Source organism: Podarcis cretensis (genome assembly GCF_951804945.1).
Source record: "Podarcis cretensis genome assembly, chromosome: 3".
Lineage (NCBI taxonomy): Eukaryota > Metazoa > Chordata > Lepidosauria > Squamata > Lacertidae > Podarcis > Podarcis cretensis.
This window is the reverse complement of record NC_137172.1, coordinates 33729605-33754573: the sequence shown is the minus strand read 5'-3', so window position 1 is coordinate 33754573 and position 24969 is coordinate 33729605. Positions and strand designations below refer to the sequence as shown.

General features: G+C 45.0%; 1 protein-coding gene across 1 annotated transcript in view; it reads right to left on the bottom strand.

Moving 5' to 3' along the window:
* Window positions 1-4000: 4000 nt before the first annotated feature.
* Window positions 4001-24969, bottom strand: part of CAPN14 (calpain 14) — a 37218-nt gene continuing 16249 nt past the window's right edge. Inside the window, exons 12-21 of the mRNA XM_079971291.1 lie at window positions 23953-24155; window positions 22666-22702; window positions 21908-21964; window positions 20434-20491; window positions 16216-16280; window positions 14033-14101; window positions 8770-8848; window positions 5956-6072; window positions 5437-5492; window positions 4001-4492 (exon numbers count right to left, since the gene is read on the bottom strand). Coding sequence (XP_079827417.1) covers window positions 4466-4492; window positions 5437-5492; window positions 5956-6072; window positions 8770-8848; window positions 14033-14101; window positions 16216-16280; window positions 20434-20491; window positions 21908-21964; window positions 22666-22702; window positions 23953-24155 — 768 coding nt within the window. The 3' untranslated portion in view covers window positions 4001-4465. The remainder of the gene's footprint in view (window positions 4493-5436; window positions 5493-5955; window positions 6073-8769; window positions 8849-14032; window positions 14102-16215; window positions 16281-20433; window positions 20492-21907; window positions 21965-22665; window positions 22703-23952; window positions 24156-24969) is intronic.

The window sequence follows — 24969 nt, the reverse complement described above, 5'->3', positions numbered from 1 at the left end:
TTGGCTTTAATTCAAATACTGCCCTTTAAAGTAGTTGCCATATTCTGCTCCCCACCCCACCCCCGCCCATATCATGCAGCTGCAGTTGCCTCATTGCCAGGCACAGGTTGTATCTGGGCTCCGCTTCACATTCCAACCAGCATTAATTTTTGGTAATGTATTTGCTGGATGCAGGCAGTTAATTTGTATTTTGCAGAAGTCCCCCTCCTCCTCCTCCTCCACCACTGCTCCCTGCTTTATCTGAGGAACATCAGCGTCTTACATTACACAGGTGACCTGAGGAAAACAAAGATCTGCTGGGATTGGATGGGAATAGAATGGAGACATTCATTTCCACAGCATTGGTGGTGTAACAAATCAATCTTGACTGTGCTGATAAATTGAACTTCAAGCTTGGCAAGGTTCCTTTTCAGGTGCAATCCAGTGTGAGACGCAGCAGGAAGCAAAAGCGGAGGGAGCCCGTCGTTTTCCAGCATCTCATTCTGCAAAAAGCTACTCGCTAGGAAAATCAGCCTTTCTCTAATCATGGCATATCTGGCAGGGTGGGGGCAGATATCTCTAATAGAAATACTTTATTGTCACTGTACCACTTGTTTACAGTGAGATTAAATGAGCCCCCACCCCATCTCTCTGTCCTTGTTACACTCTGTGTGTTGTTCTACGACCACCAGCCCCAAACGTCAGCTGCAATGTTGCTGCCTTCCATTCAGCAGCCTCACGGCCCACGGGTAGAAACTGTTATTAATAATAATAATAATAATAATAATACATTTTATTTATAACCTCTCCTCCCCAGCCAAAGCCGGGCTCAGAGCGGCTAACAACAGTAAAGATAACACAGTTTACATAAAATCACAATCAGTTAATTGAAATACATTCTAAAATTAATTCATTCTTTAACCTGTTGGTGCAGCTTATCATGCTTCTATATCTCCTGCCCAAGGGCAGGAGATTTAAAAGGTGCTGGCCAGGGTGTGAGTCATCCCTGAGAATGTTCCTCGCTCTTCTGAGGCGATGGTCTCCTGTGATAACATCTAGCGGACTCAGGGGACAGCCCATGATATCATGTGCTGTCTTCACCACCCTCTGTAGGGACTTTCTGTCCATGGCTGTCAAACCAGCGTACCACATCGTATGAGAGAACACTTTCTATCGTGGACCGATAGAAGGAAATCATCAGTTGCTGTCTAACATTGTTCTTTTGCAAGACCCTAAGGAAATGAAGTCTCTGTTGGGCCCTCATAACTACCTGGGCTGTATTGACCTTCCAAGTAAGGTCTTCATTAAGATGGACTCCCAGGAATTTAAAGGAAGAGACTCTCTCCACACAGCGCCCCCTGCTATACAATGGGGCTAGCTCCCCTCTCTTCCTCCGAAAGTCCAACACCATCTCCTTTGTCTTGCCAATGTTTAGGTGCAGATTGTTCTCTGAGCACCATGTGGATACCTTTTGAACCTCCCCCCGTACGCAGATTCGTCTCCGCCTGTAATTAAACCCATTATGGTGGTGTCATCAGCAAACTTAATAATTGCATTAGATGGGTCAGATGAAATGCAACCATATGTATACAACGAATACAGGTATGGACTTAGTACGCATCCCTGTTGAGTGCCAGTGCTGAGCTTCAGGGACGTAGATGTAACAGGCCCAATCCTCACTATTTGTGGAAAGGACCCAGTCCAGAAGTTTGTCTGAATAAGCGCTAGTGAGAAGAGCTGGGTTTTTTAAAAAGCCACTTTTAATTTATTCATTTTATTATTATTATTAGTTGATCGTCCCCTTTTCCAGCAAGGAACATAAGGTGCATGGCTTTCTTCTTCCCCATTTTCACACAACCATTCTGTGAGGCAGGTTACGCTGAGAGACAATGCCTGGCCCAATGTCACCTGCGAGCTTCATAGCTGAATGGGGAGTAGAACTCTGGTCTCCCAAGTGCTAGATCAGCACTTTAGGACCTGTGGCCCTCTAGATGTTGCTAGATTCCTATCATCCAATAGTGGCCATGCAAAGAACATCTAAATAAATAAATCCAAAAGTTGTAGATCACTGAAGTTGCCAAAAAATCGACCTCATGCAAAAGGATATAAGAGCCTTCCAAATTCCATATGCATTTTATTATGCCTCCAGTTGTATTATACATACAAGGTGAACTCTTTTGTATTCCGAGAACTTGGGGGCTGGATTCTTGAATTACTCCTGATTTTTATATTATTAATTGCCATATCGGCCTACCTTCTCTATTCATTGTATTTTGTATGCTCTGTTTTCTACATTGTTCTTCTGTCTCCATGAAAGACTTCTCATCCAGGTCTCCAGCTACACAGTGATGTCCTTGTAATTCTTTCTGCTAATGCACCCAGTGAAAAGTGTGATGGTGTAGAAGTACCTCTCAATATAAATGAATGCATCCCTCCCCCCAAGATAGATTGTGTGTTGTTTCCCACCATGCACACAGAAAACAGGAGTCATATCTTCAGAATCCTGGAAGTGTTTCTCTGCTAGATATATAAAATTTTCAAAAATGTCAAGGAAAGCACCATGGCAAGAACACTTTCCTTGCGATCCACAGAACAGAGTTTGCATTGTATGAGTTAAGGCATACAATGAGTTCACAAAGACCTCTTTTCACACATCTCAGTGCTACTTAGCGTTATAAAAACTTTATTGAATAATCAGCAGAGGATTCTTCGGGGTGCATGAATAGTCACACAATAATGCTGCAATTACACGTAGTTGTGTTAAAAGAAGACAATGCACAAGCGTGTACAAAAATCAGATACATATAATGATTGGAGCACAATGGAACATATGTACTTGGCTATAGCCATTTCCATAGAATCAGAGACTCTCATAAATTGTAGAGTTGGAAGGGACCACAAGGGTCATCTAGTCCAACCCCCTGCAGTTTAGGAATCTTTCGCCCAACGTGGGGCTCAAACCCATGTTAAGAGTCTCACTGAGCTATCTCGTAGCTTCCTTCATAACCTGTGCAATACATTACAAACTGTATTTTTTTTTTATTATAATAATAAAAGTTTTGCAGCGTGAAATCCCAAACCCAATGAAGCCACTGAGAGCTGCATTTTAGCCACTTTCTGTGAAGGATTTTCCTCTTTCATAATCATGGGTTTTCTTGGTTATTAAAGTTTAGGCCCTGATTCTGCTCTGAAAGCAACATGTGTAGGCAGTGGCAACTGAAGAGCAATTTTATCACTGACCTCAGCTGAAAAATATAGGATAACAGTGGTTTGCTCATCAGGAAGCAACAGAAAGGGACAAACTATAGTTCTTGTGACCCTCTCTGCCAAATCCCAAAGGACTGCACAGATTCTTTCATGCCTGTTTTCATTATCCTACCCTTTCCGATAAACTTACAATTTGTAATTAAAAATAGCAATAAATAAATAAATACACTGTACTGGGGCTGGAGTAAGTAGGCCAGCTACTTATTCCAGCCCCAAATGGAAATGCAAATGGAGAAGAAATAAATTTGGAGAGTGCTGCCCAATGTTCAAAGCCAAGCTTGGAAACAAAGAGAGGATGAGGCATTGTGGGATGCCTGGAGAAGGCACTCCATAATGACCTAAAAGGATATGTGAACCCTAACCTTTGCAGACAATCTGAAGGACTGTCAGTATAAATGTTCTTCATTTTTATGCAAACTTTTCTATTACAAGCTCTCAAAATGGCTTACAAAATAATAAATACAAGAATAAGCAAAATTATAAATATAATAAAAACTCATTTTTAAAAAACAACAACGCGAAAACAGTGTTTTAGCAACAATAACCATATCATTTTAAAGTAGCAGCCCGTGAGATCAATCAGATATTCAAAGCTTGTTGAAACAGATACCTAAAAAGACACTTATAAAGAGCCCAGGGAGATCTCTACCAGGTATTCCAAAGCTTTGGGGCCACTACTGAAAAGGCCCTGTTTCTTGTAACTGCCTGTCTGAACTGCCACAATGAGATGGCGAGCAGTGCCTCCACAGCATCTTGGAAATGAGCTGCTGCAAGGCCCTTTAGGCCACTTTGTATTTGTTCACTTGCTCACTGTTCCTCGCTGCAGCCATATAACTATTCCATCCTGGTTTAACAGCAGATACTCCTCAACGAATTGAAATGACGCATGACTTAACACCAGTCTTCATTGTCACCCAGGTGCTTGATCAGTAACTCAGGTTTTTTTCTTCTTCTTCTAAGGGAAGCACTTTTTAAAGAAGCCTCAGTCAGTATGCTAGAAGCATGACCTTATGATTTCAGGCCATTGTCCATGCTGCACCCACAAGCAGTCCCAAGAGACATCAGTGGAGCTGCTCCCAGTGAATGAAACTCTTCCAAAATTCCACAAGAGCCACAAAGCTGGACTCAAAATGTCCCCCGTATACAGATAAAAGGATGCCACTTCTGTCCTTGTGAAGGGGCCAGGTAGCTTGGCTCAACTCTTCTCCTTTGCTTTACTTCATGAATAGAGAGTCATCATCATCCACTGCCGAATACCAAGGAGAAATGCATTAAAATGGTTTTATCCTGCTCTACTGCACTAGGGGCTAGCCTAGTGGTCTCCTGACCTAGTCATTGCTATTGGTTCCTTCACAGGACCTAGTCCATGGAGGTGGGCGCCCCGGGGCAGATTTATCTATTGGTCCATCAAGACCAAGATAGGCAGAAACACCACTGCCATCAGCAAGGAAGAAGGGCAACTCCATCAAGGCCTCCTCTTATGATAATTCTGCCATCAACCCAGCCAACTTCAGGAAGACCTGTGTGGCAGGAGAAGCTCTGGTCTTGTGGCCCAGACTTTACTATCATTCCCAGATATGGCGTGCCTGGTATAGTTCACAGTAGTCAGTCCCTTCTGAGCTCAACCATTCAGTAACTCTGTTTCTAGATAGGAATGAATCAACTCATTTCTGTTCTGGCGGTTTTGTACATATTAAAAAATAAGTTTGTTCCATTCATTGCAGATTTTTATAAGAAATAAACAAAAGAAATCTGCATTTAAATTGTACCCAAAATATGCATTTTGTACAAATTTCCCTCTAAAATAGGAAGGGTGGTTTGGGGTTGTTGTTTTGCATTTTCCATGTAATAGATATATTTTAGTGCACATGCAAAATTCAGAGAAGTGTGCAATCCACTTATTAACTGCTTTCTGGTTTACTTGGAAGTTCTGGAGCTGCAACTAAGTTGGTTTGCTTTATAATGTGGACTGTATAAAATTATCCTCCATCCCCACAGATGAACCTAGGAAGCCAAGCTCCTGGAAGAGCTCTTGACCCAAGGGTTTCATTGTCCTGTCAATCACTGCAATCACTTGAGAGTTATACAACCAATGAGGTGTTCCATTGACTGGGATATTAAACAGGAGACTCCATTTTCCATAGCAGATGGCGCTGTTCTACAGCTGGGAAAAAAGGTGTGTGTCCTTACCTCGGACTCTTGAAGATATATTCCTTTGCCATCTTTACTTGTATTGTGAAAGGCCTCTGCAAAAGGAAGAAATGCGGGAAACTGATATGATTATTTCCAGGAAAGGACAATCTGCTTCTTATAGCCATGCTTGAGAAGAACAGAGGAAGTGTGGGAGCCCATGGCTCACCTGGGCTCATTCTGGTAATCTCTCATTTATCTTAGGGCAGATCCACACCATCCATTTAAAGCACATCCAATGCACATTTAAAGTGCATGTCTTCCACCAAATAATAATGGGAACTGTGGTTTCCCCTTCACCAAGCTACAATTCCCAGCACCCTTAAGAAACTAAAGATCCCAGGATTCTTTGGCGTAAGTCATGTGCTTTGAAAGTGTGTTGAATGTGCTTTAAATGCACGGTGTTGCTCTCTCCTTAATGTCCGAAGACAGTCACTATGTTACAGACAGAGGACTTGCGACTGAAACCCAGTTTTGCTTGGAGTCCTGCGTGAGAGAAATAGTCGTCTGCCTCCTCACCCATCATGAGTTCCACACGCAGCATGAAGCAGGCAAAGCTCTCAAAGGTGATGTTCAGACCAGGGTTCCCATATCGCATGGCCAGCAGCTTGCAGAGTTCATTACTGAGGGAGATTCCTTTAGTAAGATAAGAAAACCCCCAAAGACTGTTCAGATTTTCCACATACAATCACAGTGCAAACAGTTCTGGACTGCTTTTCATGTATTTAGTTTTATCCTCCTTTCCCCCCCAGTGCAGAACACTTAACTTCCATTTGGTGAGAAAGCTGCTGGACGTTTAACACCTATTGCGGCTAAACTGCTCATTCATTCTTATGGCTACAAAAACACCATGCTGCTTTTAATCAGAGGGGTGTGAACCTGTCAGGGACTCGGCAGAGGAGGAATGGTGGAGACTGCCTCTCCCCATCCTGACCCTTCCACAGAGGAGGAAGAGGAAGACGGTATAGATTTACAACAGGCATTTGAGGGAGATAGCAGCTCAGAGACAGATGAGGGGAAAAGCTGGGAAATCGTGGGAGAGCTGGAACAACACCCAGCTGACATGTTGTCATCAGAAAGCGTTCCCAAGCCTCCATCTCCCAGAACCGGGCAAGCCTTAAAAGTAGGAGAGCAAAGAGCCCAAAGACAGAGTAGAAGAGATGAGGGGTGGAGATTTACTCGGGACAAGGCCATTATCCAAGAGGCTGGGTTCTACAGCCTCTCTCTGTAAAGATTGAAATAAAAAAGGACAGTAAGAAACTTTTCCTTGTCTTTATACTTTCCTGGGCAACCAGCCAGGAACTGCTGACAGCACCCTGACAGAACCCAGGCACTGCCATGGGCAAAAAGTTGGACTTGATTGTGGATAGTCCTAGTTATATTATTTACTGCATTGATATTATTCCATCTTGAATCCCTTAAAACAATTCAGTGGGGTAGGAGAGACTAAAATATAGTGACAGGCCAGAATCACCCAATAAGTTTTGTGGCTGAGTGGGGATTTTAACCTGGTTCTTGCCGGTCATAGGCTGACACTAACCACACTGGCCTTGCATATGAAGACAGTGGAAATGGTGGCAGTGATGATGCTGGAAGACAACTGTGCTTCAGTCAGGAAGCCATCCCTCCCTTCACCAGAACCACACAGAAATTTGCATGCCATCAATTAAGAAATTACTGCCATGAAGCACATGAAAGTAAAGCACTGAGAATCACTGGGATTTAAGCATCTGTTACATGAAGAGCAATGGAATATGCGACGGAAGCGCACCAAATCAATTAATAATGCATTTCTTAATTTAATCACACAAAGTTTGTTAATTTGATGTTCAAAATGCTGTATTTTTAATTGCATTATGCTTCCGGTGATGATTGGCTTATTGTTGTCATACGGTGTAGCAAGTGAATTGTAATGAATTCTAATTTCATTTCTTTTCGTATACAGTTTTGAAGTGTAACTTTTATAGTGCTTTCTATATGTTAGTTTCAAGCTAAATTAAGTTAATTAAGCTCCAGCGCCAGCGTCACTGTGAACTGTACTAATCTCATTTAACAAAGCTGCTTTCCCCGCACCTTGCCACCATTTACCTTACAGCCATTTTTGAATCAAGCGTAATTATTGAAGAGCCAAAAGTTTGTGGCTGAAAATTAATCCTCAGATTCAATTCGGCTCATTTCGAGAAAAATCTAGTGGGACAAACAACTTACATTTCCAAAAACAGGTCTGAGCAGTGTAGGTTAATGAATCTGCTACTGTGTTCTCTGAGCGTGCAGTTTATCTGGTCTGATCTAAAATGTGTGACGATTCAGAGATCTGACAAAACAGATCTGTGCTACTTGCATTGGGTAATATACTAACTACAGTGGTACCTCGGGTTACATACGCTTCAGGTTACATACGCTTCAGGTTACAGACTCCGCTAACCCAGAAATAGTACCTCGGGTTAAGAACTTTGCTTCAGGATGACAACAGAAATCGTGCTCTGGCGGCGCGGCGGCAACAGGAGGCCCCATTAGCTAAAGTGGTGTTTCAGGTTGAGAACAGTTTCAGGTTAAGAAGGGACCTCTGGAATGAATTAAGTACTTAACCTGAGGTACCACTGTACTTGACTGACACATAACAAATGTGAGTAGTGGGACATCAGATTAATTAGGACACCACTCTATGGATAAATGGGAATCCCATGAGTGAAGCTGGTAGAAAGAGATGGATTCCAAGCCCTTATCATGGATAATTATTATTTATTAAAACTGCTAGCCACTTTATCTTGTCCTAGGCAACTCAGAGCAACCTGCAACCAAACAGATAACCTGATGATGGGACAATGCTGAAAAATGTGTTTCTGGCTCAAATGTTTTATTGCTCAAATTTGCCTTTAGAGGATGTTGTTGGACTACAGCTTCCATCACCATTGGGATGCTGGCTGGGGCTGTTGGGAGATGCAAGCCCAACAAGATCTGGAGGACCACAGGTTCTCCAACATTGACCTAGGAAGGCTATGTAATCAGTCCAGCACAGAAGGCTTCAGCACATGCCCAGCATATCTTACAGCAGGGGAAAGGGCCAACATGGTGCCCTTAGATGTCGCTGGACTACAACTCCCATCATCCTTGATCACTGGCCACAGGACTTGGAGTTAATGGGAGCTCTACTTGGAAAGTCATAGGGTCCTCATCTCTGATTTATAACCTGCAGCTCTTTCTGGGAAAAAGTCAGACTGGATCCCATAAAGACCAAAGAACACAAGACTAGCTCACAGAAGCCACCCAAACGCCTGGGGGGAGTCTGCAAGCTTGAATGCTACAAAAACAAAACTCTTCCTTTTTCCTCACCTAATTCTTGCACAGATGCTTGCAGCTCTACTTGATCCAAGGTTCCTGTTTGCTGAATATCATTTTTCTGGAAAACTGCCTGTCACAAAAAATTAAAGAGGAAGATAACTAAGTAAGCAGGGCACACCAACCCATTCACCCCTCAGCTGGCTACACCTGCACCACTGCCACCCCTTTCTTCATTCAGTGCAAAGGGTGCAGAGGTCCTGAGGCCACCTGAGGGAAGTAGACAATGCTGGCAGACTGCCTAGCCTGAAAAGCAAAACAACAGAATTATCCATTTTGCTGCAGATGGAGAATTGATAGGACCATCGGAAATAGATCTGCCTCTCTGTGTCTGTCTGGCTACCTTTCTGCCCATCTGGACACAAGCTAAGAACAGGACTACACACAGAGAGAGAGAGACAGAGAGAGAGAGAGAGAGAGAGAGAGAGAGAGAGAGAGAGAGGTGGGGAGGTCATAGCTCAGTGACAGAGCATCTGGTTCAGGTTTGATGCAGCTCAAGTTCCTAGCCCACCTTTAGCTTCCCATCCCCCAATGGGGAGGGAGCAATTTCAAGGCAGGACAGAGGCCAAAACTGTTGGGATTCAGAACTTATAGGGTTAAGATGTTCTGTGACGCCTCACATTCTGACGTGTGAAAGGAGGGAGGAGCCTTACTTTCTGTTGTTCTCTCTTTGTCTCTGAAAGAGACGGACGCCATGAATGCTAGCAGTCCAGGAGAATCTGAGAAATGCTGAGCTGTAAATATCTTGCTGCAATAAAGAACTGTAAATTTGGACACACAGGTGCTTGTTGTGTTTGGATCTAAGCAAGCAGCAACGGTTTTTGTTCCGCTGTGTTTTTACTCTGCAAGGAGAAACCGGAGAGCAGAAGGTCGGCGCAGCTTGGCTAAGAAGTGTGCCGGACCGCTATAAACTGGGGCTAATTGGGGCCATAAAGCAATTAGCCACTGCCAATTAAGATTTTATCACAGGTTATGGGAGACTAATTACCGCTTGTAAAAACTGTTGCTGAAAGTCTGCCGGTGTGCTTTGAAGTCAGCTTGAACAGCTGGGAAGACGCTACCGAAGCGGAGGTCTGCGTTCTGTGTTTTGCCTGATGCTGAGAGGCAGAGAGCTGAGAGAGCAGCTGAAAAATCGGGTGCCGGAGGGCTGACTGGTTTTACGTGAGTAGCAGCTGGGGCCCCGGGGAAGAGGAGAGAATGGCAGACAGCCAAGTACTTGAGGACGTTCCGCTTGAAAAGCTCACTTTAAGAAGTTAGGCAACCTGGTCCAGAAGAGTAAGGGGTTGGTTTCTGGTTACTGGGCTTTGGGATGTAAGCCAGAAAGAGCCATTACCCCTGAATCCAGGTCCTGAAGGGACAGACATTGCAGGCTTTGAGGCTGCATTGCCTGAAGATGGCCAGCAGAGAATGCAAAGAGAGCTTGCTATGCTGAAAGCATGCGTACACGCATCGCTCTTGCCTAGTTTGGAAGGCGTAAAGTCAGCAAGGGCTGCCTGGAAGGTGCTGAGAAGTTTGTGTGAAACTTCAGCAGGAGGCCAGGGCCCTGGAGAAGTCATGAAGAGCCTGGAAATGGATGAAGCCCCAGTCCCTGAGGTGCAAGTCGGGGGGGGCTGAGAATTCCAAAGGCAAGTTTCAAAAGTTTTCCACTGTGAGTGCTGAAGTGAAACGCAGTTTCAGCGAGGGCAGGGCTGGCACAGAGTGCTCTTCCGGAAGAAGGGGGGCCAGGCCAGCTGAAAGAAGCCCAGGGCAGTGTTTTTCCACTGGGGATCGTCGTCAGCCAAAGTTTGGAAAGCTGCGGAGAGGAGCTAGACGCTTCAAGGTCGGCCACCTGCACAAAGTGAAGATAAGGCCTAAAGAGTTACGTGGGAACGCAGAGGCCAGTCCGGTCTCCAAGGCAACGGAGGAGGCTACTTCTACGGAAGCTGCCAAGGTCCTGAGCAAGGGGGAGTTGGTTGCCGAGACAACCAGAGAGAACAGCTGCAGAAGCCCAAAGAGAGGGGGCAGCGAGACGTTTGTTGCTATGGCAATGTTTGAGGACAGCTCTGAGAGAGACACTGACTTACGCTTTGTCATCGACTCAGGAGCTAACCGAAACCTGATTCCAGAGACCCCTGCAGTCGAGATGTGGAATTGCACGGCAATTCCGGCTGGGAAAACTGTTCAGTTTGCAAATGGGGAAAAGAAAAATGTGACTAACGTTGCAAATGTCTTTTTTTCTGTTTTGCAGGAGCAGATGGAAGTTTGCATTGTGCCGGGAGTGCAACACTGTATTTTATCTGTGCCTTATTTGTTGAAAAAGGGGTTTAAGGTTTGCTTTGAACACGATTTTTGTACAATCTCCAAAGGAGGGAAGCAACTGGTTAGAGTTGCAAAGGGGCAGAATGATCTCTTCATTCTTAAAACGTCTCTGAAGGGTGAGGGGAAGGTTGAGAAAGCACAAGCCCTGCGTGCTACAGTTCCCACTCATGTTTCATGTGCTTGTGCGTGGCATAAGAAGACAGCTCATGGTTGTCTTGAAGAACTACAGGTGCTACCTGAGGTTAGCAAAGGCTGTAGAATTGAGGAATGTGCAAGAGTCCTAGATTGTCAGGCTTGCAGACAGGCAAAGGTAAGAGGGTGCAGTTACCCAAAGGTGGACAGGGTAACCACAAAACCTTTTGATCTTGTGCACATAGATCTGTTGGGTCCCATGAAGGAACCAAGTTTGGGAGGGGCCAGGTTTCTGCTGACGCTGCAGGATGATTTTTCGCAGAACACCTGGACACATGGTCTCAAATCCAAGGAAGATGCAGCACAGCTGATTAGACGTTGGATTGAGGAGGTGGAACTAAGGTTCTCCACGAAAGTGCAGGCAGTTGCTTGTGACAGAGGTACACAGTTTACTGGGTCTGCTTTGCAGAAGTTCTTTCACAAGAAAGGGATAAGTCACACAGTTACTTCTCCTCAACAGAGGGGGGTGGCAGAGCTAAGAAGTGAGGCTCTGGTTAAGGCTGCACAGGTGATGCTGTCAGATTCTGGGTTATCTCCAAGGTTTTGGATGGAGTCAATTAAATATGTGAGCTTCACCTGGAATCGGTCCTACAATTCAGTGGTAGGAGACACCCCGTTTTTCATGCTTCATGGGAGGAAACCTCAGGTTCACTTCCTCCGTGTGTTTGGGTCAACGGCCTCGGTGCCGGTGCCTGAAGCTTTGCGAGGGCCAGGTGGACCCAAGTTCCAGAAAATGATATTCTGTGGGTATGAGCCAGCGGCTCATGCATGGAGGTTTGCATACCCGTCAGGTGATCAGAGTAAGCTGCTGATCAGTAAACACGCTGAGTTCTGTAAGCAGGTTGAAAGGTCAAAGACTCCTGCCAGGCGTGATATTCTTTCAGAATGTCTTTCTGATTCAGAGCAGGAAGGTTCTGATGAGGAGGAAGGAGAGCCAGGGGCTGAGTCTGCTGATGACGATCAGCTCACTGACCAAAGTCAGGAGCAGGATGGGGCATCTCCACAAGTTGTAAAAAGAGAGCCCAAGAGTGAGCCTAGTTCTCCTGTGAGGGTAATGCAAAGGATTCGAAGACGCGTTAAGTCAGAGGGGGAATCCCGGGATGCAGAGGACACACCTGCTGACCACAGTGAGTCAGAGGAAGTGCCTGAGTTTGTGCCCAGGCGGTCCAGTCGCACAACGAAGGGAATTCCACCTGAGAGGTATCAGGCCACAGGTGCGTGGGTAAGTTTCGCACAGTGCGAATCTGAGAGTTGTGAGGATGTTCCACAGATGCCTGACAGGAACGCCAGGAGAGGGCGCAAGGCATTGGGGAAGGGATTGATCTCACAGAGGTCTGCAAAGGTACATCCACAGGTCTCGTCAGAATGCTCGGCGAGAGGGGGTGTTGGGATTCAGAACTTATAGGGTTAAGATGTTCTGTGACGCCTCACATTCTGACGTGTGAAAGGAGGGAGGAGCCTTACTTTCTGTTGTTCTCTCTTTGTCTCTGAAAGAGACGGACGCCATGAATGCTAGCAGTCCAGGAGAATCTGAGAAATGCTGAGCTGTAAATATCTTGCTGCAATAAAGAACTGTAAATTTGGACACACAGGTGCTTGTTGTGTTTGGATCTAAGCAAGCAGCAACGGTTTTTGTTCCGCTGTGTTTTTACTCTGCAAGGAGAAACCGGAGAGCAGAAGGTCGGCGCAGCTTGGCTAAGAAGTGTGCCGGACCGCTATAAACTGGGGCTAATTGGGGCCATAAAGCAATTAGCCACTGCCAATTAAGATTTTATCACAAAAGCATTGCCCTGTTCCTGCCCATGCCTAGAAGAAGCAGAATAAAACAGTGCAAAACAATAGACTAAATTATGCACAACAAGAAAGATTGTGCTTGTGTGCTTAATTTATGTAGGCTGCAGGGTTTAGTTTCCTGTTGAAATATTTGGGCTAGCTTTGAACTTCAAAATGGCACTCCTAACTTTGCCACTCCCATCTGCAGGTGGCAAATGGGTTGGTGGTTCTATGTGGCTTTTTTCTGGCTTGTGAGCAGGACTGTTGCATGAAAGATTTTGGCAGGGGGAGAAGGTGCTTAAGCTGACTGTGGTGGCTAGCAGTGGGTTCCTTCCTTCCTTTTCTCTCTCTCCCCCCCCTCCCCGAATGTTGCCTGCTTGACAGCAGCTCTTTTTAAAAAACCTTTTTTTCTGGATGCCACAAAAACCTCTGGCAGCCAGGGTAGAATTCTGTCCACACCCCGTTAGGCAGTATTTTTAAAACAGTAAAAAAAGTGGTTGGGTTGGGAAGAACCTGACGCCAGGTTAAGCTTAACCTTTATTAGTTGCTTATGACCTAGTAGAAGCCTGATGGGGACACACACAACATCCTTGCCTGCTCACCTATCGGAAATTCTTTTTTCCACCACTGGCAATTATAGGACCCCAGGGATCTCCAGAAAAAGCACAGCTTTGAGGTCACAATGCCTATCTGCCCAGTATGGTTTCCACCTGGTATTTTAAAGAGGGAGTGGCCCAGCCTCCTCAGAGTGGCAGTGGTACCTGCCCTTTCCCCCCACCCCTCCTCCCTATGCCAGCACCAGCAGTAGAACTGGGAGAGGAAAGAAGCAATTGCCCCTATTGCCTCCCTCTCAACTCCAGTACTAGAGGAGCTTCAAAAAATGGTGAGAAAGTAATGAGGTTCTTATCCATGGAATCTCCACCCACTCAACTGTCATACTGTCATACTGGGGCACACACACACACACACACACACACACACACACACTTCTTACCTGGTACTGAAGCAGCTTCTTCCATAGGCATCTGAATTCTTGAATGCTCAAGGTGCCAGTGTTATTAAACTGAATCATGTGGTCAAGGTGTACAATATTCGAATGAAGTTTGTTGCTGGGGGAGAATGAGAGAACCTGGAAAAGTTCTGATTAGACCAACCCGAGAGCAGCAAAGTCAAAGACTTTGGATTAGAAGTAGAGAAGCCACCGGGGGAATTTCTCGATTTTTGTACTTCCACTAAAAATGTGACCTAGCGCCTAATGCAACCAAAGTCAAAGCTACGTTATTGATTTCAAGAGGTCTTTGAACCTTGCCCCAGGGGCTACTCTTCCTTTTCCTAAAATCAATGAGCATTTTCTCATTAACTTCAAAGGCAGCACAAAGCAAACTATGGACTGTGTATTCATGAGACTTAAAACAAGCACATACACTGTTTACTCAGATTTAGTCTTTATAAGAGCAACTTTCAGCACAGTTCTAACTGTGTCTATTCAGAAGTAAGTTCTGTTGAGTACAATGGGGTTTACTCCCAGGGTTGGCATCGCAGCCTTGGTTACAAAGAGAGACATCCTGGCCTCCACCAGACATCCTTCCTAAGGTCTCAGCCAGGTTGCCTGGCATGCTTTGGAGATCTCAGGAGGAGTCTTACCTTCTCTCCTTACCCCATTCCTAGGCTACCAATCTTTCCAAGGTCTGTAGCTTTAATAGGAGGAAATGGGAATGTTCAATAGGATGTTCAATAGGAGGAAATGGGAATGAGACTCAGGGGCAAAAGCAGGCAATGGTGTGAGGAAGCCAGGTGAGCAAAACCACCCAGATTATAACAACTCACCATCCATCATTCATTCATTCATTCATTCATTCATTCATTTTATAGCATTTGTACCTTGCTGTTCAGCCAAAAAGGCTCCCAGAGCGGCTTGCATGAAATTAAAACAAGACACCCTACCTGCAGGCCTACATTCTAATAAACAGGGACAAGGGACAAGGTGGGAAGAGTAAAACAAATGTCAAAAACTCAGGCACTACTGCTCAGGAGCAAGGAGACAGTCACTCCCTGGTCTCAGGGTCTGGTCCAGAGAGACATGATCCAGCAATCTCACTGACGCTATGCTGGTCTGAGTTTGCTCAGCACCTGGATGGGAGATCTATGGACTCTGCCTTTCTCCTTCCCATTTCTCTACCTCCCTACAATTCAAAGGAGTTGAATATGTAACTCTTCCATATTTGGAAACTGTCAAAAGAAAGCAACCCCCTTCTTCGGTGGCGAAACATTGGTCAATTATTTTGCTATCTGCCCAACAGAACCAGGTATTCATGTGTGGGTTATTCCTGTGGACTAAAACAGGGGCATAGGGCATGCAAACCCTATCTATCCATGACATCACCCTTTAATTCACCCTGTTTCTCGGTCCCTAACCTTCCCGTATTGAGCATGGAAGGTTTGCAAGCCATTTTTGTTTGAACAGGACTGGAACATCTTGCAAGATTTCCCCCCACTCCCGCTTTGTCAGGGTCCCTAGTCTTGTTCAACTAAAAACAGGTAAAAGCTTCCTGCAGACATTGACAGCTCAATATGGGAAGGGTCAAGGATTGAGCAGGTGGGGCAACACGCACTGGAACGTGTCAGCTGCCCCCTGCCCCTCATCCACAGATAGATATTTGTGTGTTCAGGCAAACACCAAAGCACAGCTACAGTTAAACCAAGAAGATGACAAGAAGGATAAGAGGCCAACCAAAACAAAAAGTCTATAAGGATTGGAGAATCTTTAAAAAATACTTTAAAAACTATGGTATAAAAGGAAACATCTTGCCAAAATTAGACTGCTCCTTGTATTGTATAAATATAAGGTCATAGGGAGGGTAAAAGAAACTATATAAGAAATATGTAACTGTGCGGTATAAGGTAATTGATAAAGTACAGTGAGATGAATTGGAAGTCATTTTTAATTCTTTTCTTTATAAGTTTTATAATTGCTTTCAGTATCCGGAGTATAAAGGATGTTAGTTATATTAATTTTGTTGTTTCTAATATTGTGGTTGTCTGATTTTCTATTGTTTGTTTGTTTGACTGTACGTCTGTCTGTTTGTTTGTCTGTTTCCCCATAAATGTATTTATTTTAAATCAATAAAGATATACACTTAAAAAAATACAATAAAATAAACCAAGAAGGCAGGATACATCTAAGAGGGCCAATATACCCCGGCAGGCATCCAGGCTAAATCTTGGGCCATGGTTCTGAAGCTCTGGAAAGGGGGAAAAAGGTATAATTGAATGAGAATAGGAAGACAAAGCAAATCCACAAGCAGGAGAATAATATCCGGGTCCCAAGGGGTAATGGTAGCCCTCTTTGGAACAGAGCGCATCGCCAGCATGCTCACATGCAACTGCCTTCAACAGGAGAGACAGACACAAAGGTTCTGGTACAGACTATTACAGAAGATGTCAGAAAGAACAGAAACCAGCCTACACCTTTGTATTTGGGCATGGCTCAAGTCCACCAGTTTCAATGACATGCAATCCCAAGGAAATGTGCACAGGCGGTTGTGTCTGATTGACCTTGGGAGAAGTCTGTCTTTGCCTTTTTCTGCTTGATTTGTCCCTTGTGTAGCTCGACTAGCAGCAATAGACGACAACCAGGGATAAATCTGACAAGTTTTGTGTCCACTGCCTCTCTTAGGAGACCAAACAGATAGACGAGTTAAAAACACAGAGCCGAACCTCCGTTAGTGATAAGTGAATGACAAGAAATGGAACAGAAAGGGAGTCTAATCTTGTTGCAAATCATGATTATAAATTGCCTGCAGACTTCCATGGAGCAGGCAACAGGCTCATAACTCACCAATCCCTTCTCTACAGAAACCGACAATGTTTTAATCTCATTATAGCCCTGTTTATTAAATATGAATCATGCACTGTAAAGTTTGGAAATGAAAGCCTTAAAATTGATTGCCTATGAAGAATAAAAGATGAGCAGCACAGCCTGGTTAGTTTCCTTATAGATTTCCCGGTGCCTGATGGGTTACTTTGGAAAGATACTCGAGCGCAGATAAAATAGCCATCTCACCCTCAGTCCTAAAAGAAGCCAAAACCCTGAATAGAGAGAAAGGTTCTGTTTTGCTTTCTGTTTACTCTGAACCTGTGCCACAAGAGCTTTTATCTCATTAGCGTCAACAGTTTCAGATCTTATCCATTTATAAATTAGGAATCGTCTACCTTGTTTATTGGCTATGCTCGGTCTGTAAGCTGTGTGTATCTGGAGGTAGAACAGCCCGGAGGAAAAATAGAACTGGGCTTTCTTGGAACCCATATCTGCCTTTCACTTATTGAGAGGCATTTACATAGTGCTTAATAGTTAGCATTTCTAAGCGGCATACATCAAAACAAACCATGTAGAGAATAAGCAATACAAAAATGCATCATGGAATCAAACACAAAATGCCTGCTGGTATTTGCCATGCACCTGAATTTCAACAAGGAGGGTGCCGGTCTAATCTCAGTTGGGGTGGAGTTCTGCAGGTTTGGTCCTGCAACACTGAATGCACAATTTCTAGTAGATATGAGACGTGTATCTTAGCCATACGGGGACCATCAACAAAGACTCCCCCCAAGAGCTCAGTGATTGGCTAGGGATATAAGGAATCAGGCTGCCCTTAAGCTATTCACGGTGCTCAATATTTTTATGGGATGCTAACCTAAGTCTAAGGGACGCGGGTGGTGCTGTGGTCTAAACCACTGAGCCTAGGGCTAGCCGATCAGAAGGTCAGCCTTTCGAATCCCTGCGAGGGGGTGAGCTCCCATTGCTCTGTCCTGCCAACATAGCAGTTCAAAAGTGCAAGTAGATAAATAGGTACCGCTCCGGTGGAAAGGTAAACGGTGTTTCCGTGCGCTGCTCTGGTTTTGCCAGAAGTGGCTTAGTCATGCTGGCTACATGACCTGGAAAAACTGTCTGCGGACAAACGCCGGCTCCCTCGGCCAGTAAAGCGAGGTAAGCGCCGCAACCCCAGAGTCGTTCACAACTGGACTTAACTGTCAGGTGTCCCTTTACCTTTTCTTAACCTAAGTCTGCAGTCACCAACCTCTATTCATGCTGTTGGTGGGGGTTAGGATCCAGTACACATCTCCACCTGCTAACCTCAACCAACAGAGGGTTCCACTGTTACGGAGGCCCCACTATTACGGAGGAAACACTCTTGGCAGGGGTGTTCCCACTGGCAACAGCCAGCAGGGGGTCACCCAAACAGTATGTTGCAGCAGCAGGGCAAGGGTAGAGTACAGGATGTGCCCCTCCACACCTTGGCAGTCCCCACTAGGATTGGTCTGCCCCATGTTTTTAGGGTACGCTCAATAAAATATGAATGGCACAAACATTCACAGGAAAGAGTGAACAATAAAGAAATTGAAATATACTACAGAACCAAAAGCCTCCCTAAAAAAAATATGATGGGAGGGGCCAGTTTGTTGGTTTGTTTGCAGTATCTTGAACTGAGAGGGAGTCAGCCAAGAAGGTTTCCCATGGTGGGAAAGCAGGACTGGGTGGGGGAAGGAGCTGGGCAGAGATGGGAATAGTGAAAAGAAATGGTAACAACCAGCAATGCATAGTATATACAATTTTTGGAAACACATTCAACAAAAATAATGCAGCTAAGTTTTGTTTTTTTCCTGGAACTATACCTGTTCATTTGTTTTTGTTTCAATTGCATTTTGTGGTTCCATTTTCATTATATTTGAACTTGTTGCCCACCCTGAGATCATATTTGATGAAGAGCAGGAAAGGAATTTTATAAATAAGTAAAATAAAAAGAAAGCATTGGTAATGGAAGGAGAAATTGCCATAGGGAACATCCTGGAGAAGAGGAACGCCAGAGGAATTATGATACAAGAAGACATCAAAGGGGAAAGGCTAAATAGTAAGAAAGGATGGCTCTGTTAATGGAGAATTTGGGGGGCCTGAAGATGGTTCTCTGCTCTCACAGCTTGGGAATTCAAGCTGTGCCCCAGGCTCAAGACCAAAGTCACAGGGGTGTGTCTTGAAGGGCTCCGATGATCAGTACCCTGAATCATACTGTAGCTGCAGCCTCCTTTCTTAACTGAGAGCATGATAATTCATTGCCTAAGGATACGCCTGCTTTCAAAGTTCTTTGATACAACCGTAAGGGAACTACAATAATTATAACGAGTGCAGGCTGGTGTCCATTGGGATTGGCAGGGCAGAACCACAACCTCACCAGTGCCTTGCCCCATGCCCGCCCCAGCAATCATATCACCACCAGCAGGAGGGTGGCGATGCCCCTCCAACTCCCTCAACTGCTGCGTTCTTGATGTCTGTTTCACTCTCTTCTAGCTACTAGCATCCGGCTTCCAGTCCTGCAATGCCACCTCTTCTGTGATGTATAGCTTGGAGAAAGTCACTTTCTCTGTTGCATCTGCTTCTCCCCCCGCCCCCCCCCCCCCCCGTCACTGCTGCATCCTCAGCCAGATGTGATATCTGTTTCTGGAAATTCCCTTAGGAAAATGGCTAAGGGCACAACCCTAAAATCCTGCCCCTGGTCCTAGGCTCCTGATGGATCACATCGCCAATGCAACGGTACAACATCTTGTTCTCACAGAGGGTAACCAGTTGCCTGTGAGAAGCCCGCAGACAGGACCTGAGCACCACAGCACTCTTCTTCCACATTGGCTGCCATTGCTACATCTTGGGGTTTGGTGGCCCACCAGATTACTACAAGTGTTGGTGCTGACCTTTAAAGCCCTAAACGGCCTTGGCCCAGTATACCTGAAGGAGCATCTCCACCACCATCGTTCAACCCGGACACTAAGGTCCAGCATCGAGGGCTTTCTGGTGGTTCCCTCACTGCGAGAAGTGAGGTTATGGGGAACCAGGCAGAGGGACTTCTCAGTAGTGGTGCCCGCCCTGTGGAACGCCCTCCCATCAGATGTCAAGGAAATAAACAACTATCTGACTTTTGGGAGACATCTGAAAGCTACCCTTTTTAGGGAAGTTTTAAATGTTTAATGTTTTATCATGTTTTTAATATTCTGTTCGGAGCAACCTAGAGTGACTGAGGAAACCCAGCCAGATGGGCGGGGTATAAATAATAAATTATTATTATTATTATGGGAGCACACCAGCAGAACATGAGAGCAAAGACTTCTTTCACTTTTATTCCCAAGCCCCAGAAAGTAAAAGTGGTAGAGTTGCTATAATTAAGAGTATGAAAATGTTATCATTTAAACACAATTAATAGAGGTTGACACGATACCATCTGCAGAGCCTAATGAGAAATGTACCCATCTCTTGTGGAGACTGAGCTACATAATGAAAACCCTCACTGCTACTCTGCACTTGGGTCCGTGTACATACGTGATGCTGCATCCCGCAGTCCAGATCATACTTACTCGTCCAAGCCACATTGTTCAAAATCCGCAGCAGCTGCATTGCATTAATCTCAGGATACTAAAGCAAGAGAGACAAGATATTATAGAAAAACCCAAGCTTTGCATATTTCAAGTTCTACGCATTCAAAAGACCATAATTTTTAATGGAGGTATCACATAGAAAACTGAGTTTTGAAGCTGCAGTCACAAATCAGCTGTGAAAGTCAAGGCATTTTCATAAGATATCAGCAGTGCCTATGGTCATCAGAGAGGGATGTTCATATTTAAAAGCTTATCATGGGAATCTCTACCTGCATGTGAACCTTGCAACCGGCTTTATTGTTGTTGTTGTTGTTGTTGTTGTTTAGTCGTTTAGTCGTGTCCGACTCTTCGTGACCCCATGGACCAGAGAACGCCAGGCACTCCTGTCCTCCACTGCCCCCCGCAGCTTGGTCAGACTCATGCTGGTAACCTCGAAAACACTATCCAACCATCTCGTCCTCTGTCGCCTCCTTCTCCTTGTGCCCTCCATCTTTCCCAACATCAGGGTCTTCTCCAGGGAGTCTTCTCTTCTCATGAGGTGGCCAAAGTACTGGAGCCTCAGCTTCACAATCTGTCCTTCCAGTGAGCACTCAGGGCTGATTTCCTTCAGAATGGAGAGGTTTGATCTTCTTGCAGTCCATGGGACTCTCAAGAGTCTCCTCCAGCACCATAATTCAAAAGCATCAATTCTTCGGCGATCAGCCTTCTTTATGGTCCAGCTCTCACTTCCATACATCACTACTGGGAAAACCATAGCTTTAACTATACGGACCTTTGTTGGCAAGGTGATGTCTCTACTAACCGGCTTTATTATTTTGTCCCAATTTCCTTCCTTCCTTCAAGTGGTGATGAGCTGATATATGTTTGAAAATATATACAAATCAAGTCAAACCATAGTGGCGGGATTGTTCTATAGGCACTGTCTGATGGGCTTTCATCAGCATGCATTCCAAAATGTACGGTAGGTTTCTCCCTCCCTCCCTCCCTCTCTCTCTCTCTCTCTCTCTCTCCCCTACAATTTTTTTCATGGAAACTGACGCAGGTGGCGCTGTGGGTTAAAGCCTCAGCGCCTAGGACTTGCCGATCGAAAGGTCGGCGGTTCGAATCCCTGCAGCGGGGTGCGCTCCCGCTGCTCGGTCCCAGCGCCTGCCAACCTAGCAGTTCGAAAGCACCTCCGGGTGCAAGTAGATAAATAGGGACCGCTTACCAGCGGGAAGGTAAACGGCGTTTCCGTGTGCGGCTCTGGCTCGCCAGAGCAGCGATGTCACGCTGGCCACGTGACCCGGAAGTGTCTCCGGACAGCGCTGGCCCCTGGCCTCTTAAGTGAGATGGGCGCACAACCCCAGAGTCTGTCAAGACTGGCCCGTATGGGCAGGGGTACCTTTACCTTTACCTTTAACACGAACAGGGCAGTTTGGTTATTCCCTCTGGTAGACCCTATTGGCAGACTTACTTGATCAAAGTACTTAGTGAAGAAATCTTCCCAATCTTCATGTTCATCAACTATTTCCTGCAGAAAACAACAACAAATCAGAACAGAAGCAGGATGGAAAGGCGGTAGCTCAAGATCTAGGTAATGGATTGCAGTGGCTCAGCAGGCCAAGCCACTAGACCAACAGAGGTTTAGTGGCAAGAGAACAGCTGACAGTCAAACTTATCCTAGAAAAATTGACTTTCTGCAGTTCAATTCTGCATGCCAATTCTGCATGCAAGAGTTTACGGGGGAAAGAACAGGCACCTGCAGCCACGAGACTCTTGAGTTTGGCTTTTTGAGATCAGAGCCCCCACTCAGTAACTGCCGTTCCCAAGATGCCGTGAGAATCAGCATCCACTTGGCTTATGTCTTTTCTCTTGATATGATAAATGCCAGCTGCTGAGGTTCATTCAAAGGGAGTGTATTCACTTCCCATAAGTTACGACATCAACATACTCTTGTGGTGCTGTTAGAACATTAAAAAACACAGTGAGTTACACCTCTTCTCCCCTTTTAAAAGCACACAGAAGGAATCGCCTATATATTTCCAGATTTACATCCTGCCATTCAGGCCTCAAAGTGAAGCTGGCCAGCAATAAAAGTCCATTTGCAAGCTTAGCCCACCATACTCAACTGATTGGTTCCCCCACCCTGGAAGCTCTGCTGAGGATCGCAGGTCAGCAGAGAGGAATAGAGGAGAGAAACAAGTCAAGGGGTGTAGCGGTTCTTCAACTCACCTGTGAAAGGACACAGCTGGAATCACCACCCAATTCACTGAAATCAAATTTTAACAAGTACAATGAGAGGGGTAGATAGTGCAACAAGGTGAGAGGGGGAGGGAAGGCAGAAATGTTTCTTTTGTCCCATACAATGCTTCTTCTGGCTCAAGCTCTCCCCACAAACATTGCTGCTTCAGCCAGTGTTGGTACAGCTGTGAAGCCATCTGCTTTTACAAAGTTGACAGGCCTGTAGCTGTTCTGCAGCCTTGAGCTCTTAGCTGCTGCTGGACTACAACTCCCATCATGTCCAGGCAGCTTAGCCAGTGGTCAGGGATGGTGGCAGTTGTAATCCAACAACCTCTAGGGACCCAAAGTTGAAGAATGTAGCACACAGAGGTCTCTGAGCTTCATTGATGGTCTATGAGTCCATTGCAACTGGTGTCGCCAGACAACTGGTGGCTGGGAATGAAAGCCCTGGCAATAGTCTTGAACACTTTTCGCCAGTAAGACAAGATGCCATGGGATTTTTTTGGAGCAAATGAGTCATTTTAGATTAAGCTATGTGCCCACTGCCCCTGCCTCCACTCCCACACCACATTTCTGCACTGTAGTAATCTTTGTGTTGCTTAATTATGATTTTAAGTGCTGCTTTCATGCTATTTAATATGTATGTACCCCACCCTGGGACCTTGCAGTGAAGAGTGGGTAACTAATTCATAAAAGAATGAACAGTGATTAATAAAGGATTTTTATTTTTATTATTAATTAATTAATTAAATTTGTATACCATCCCTTATTCGTAGTTCTCAGGGCAGTTCACAACATAAAATCACAATATAAAAAACACAAAATGCATATTTTTCCTAATAAAAATAGGAACAAAAACAAATCTAGAACCATCCTCCCACAACATTGGAGGTCCATCAGCCAAAGGCCTGGTTGAAGAGGAATGTTTTTTGCCTGGCGCCTAAAGGTGTATAATGAAGGTGCCAAGCAAGCCTCCCTAGGGAGAGCATTCCACAAATAGGGATCAACTATTACTATGACATTGCTGCCATTGTTGTTGTTGTTGTTGTTGTCGTCGTCACAGTTCACAGTGGTATAGACCAGGATTCAGAAGCCTGCAGTCCTCCTCAGGGAGTTGCTGGACTACGATTCCCATCATCCCTGACCAATGGCCATGAGAAGGTAGGGCAAACTACATATCTCCCACCAGGGAGCACCCACCACCAGCCTTTCCCTCTGGCAAAATTACACACTCCCCGCCCCTTAATGATTGTAGCAAAGCAAGACCGGAGGACTTACTGAAGGCTGTGCTTCCTGGAGAAGACCCGCAGGATGAAGTTTGATTCCTGGTTGGGTTCTGCAGTGGCTGGGACAATGACATAGGCCCCTGGTGGGAGCCGGAAATCCTGAGTCACTTCACGGTCATTTACAAAGACTGCCCTATTCAGGGGCATGCTCCAGACAAAGAAGGTAGCCGGCAGTTTTCTATTAAGGTCATGGTACTGAGAAGAAAGAGAGAGAGAGAAACTTACAAAAAGCTTACACTGTTTGGGGAATATTGTTTTTTTAAGTCATGTAAAGAGTTCCATGGAGAGGAACGAGCTAATATTTATATGAAAAATAAGGTGGGGTAGCATCCATTTTCAAAGGCACAAAATAGATGTGATGCTAAATGTGTCATCAGAAACCACATCCATGTTACTTAGAAGTAAATGAAAGAGCAGAGGCAACCCTGAAAACAATGGGTGCTTGAATTTGTCTAAATTACATGCTAATATTTTGCCCAAAACCTGATAACAACAACAAATACTTTTTTCCTCCCAGCACTCAGATCCTGTGAAGCTACTTCCTATTCCATGTTCCTTAAGACCCACTTCACATGCCCTGCTCTGGGTGTGTCCACCAATAAAGTGAAGCAGGTGGTTGCCAGGGAGAGGGCCTTTTCAGTTGTGGCACCCTGGTTATGAAATGCCCTTACCTGGGGGGCTCTCTTGGTGCCATCTTTGTGGTCTTTTCTGTTCCTCCAGGCCTTTTAAATAGGGTCTCTCCATTTTTCAATCTACATTCAATTTTGTGAGCCTCTTTTGTTGTATTTATGTAGCATTTGATTTCACATTTCAAGGTACTAAAATAGTTTTTACTTTTCTTGTAAGCTGCTCTTTGCATTATGAGGTGGCATACAAAGGCCATTAAAATCTATACTAAAATAAATTATTGGGCACACATCCTGCACATAGAATGGAAAAAGTGGGGAACCGGTGATAATTCTACAGAATGCCTTTATCAGAAAAATTATACCCAGGCAACACAGAATCA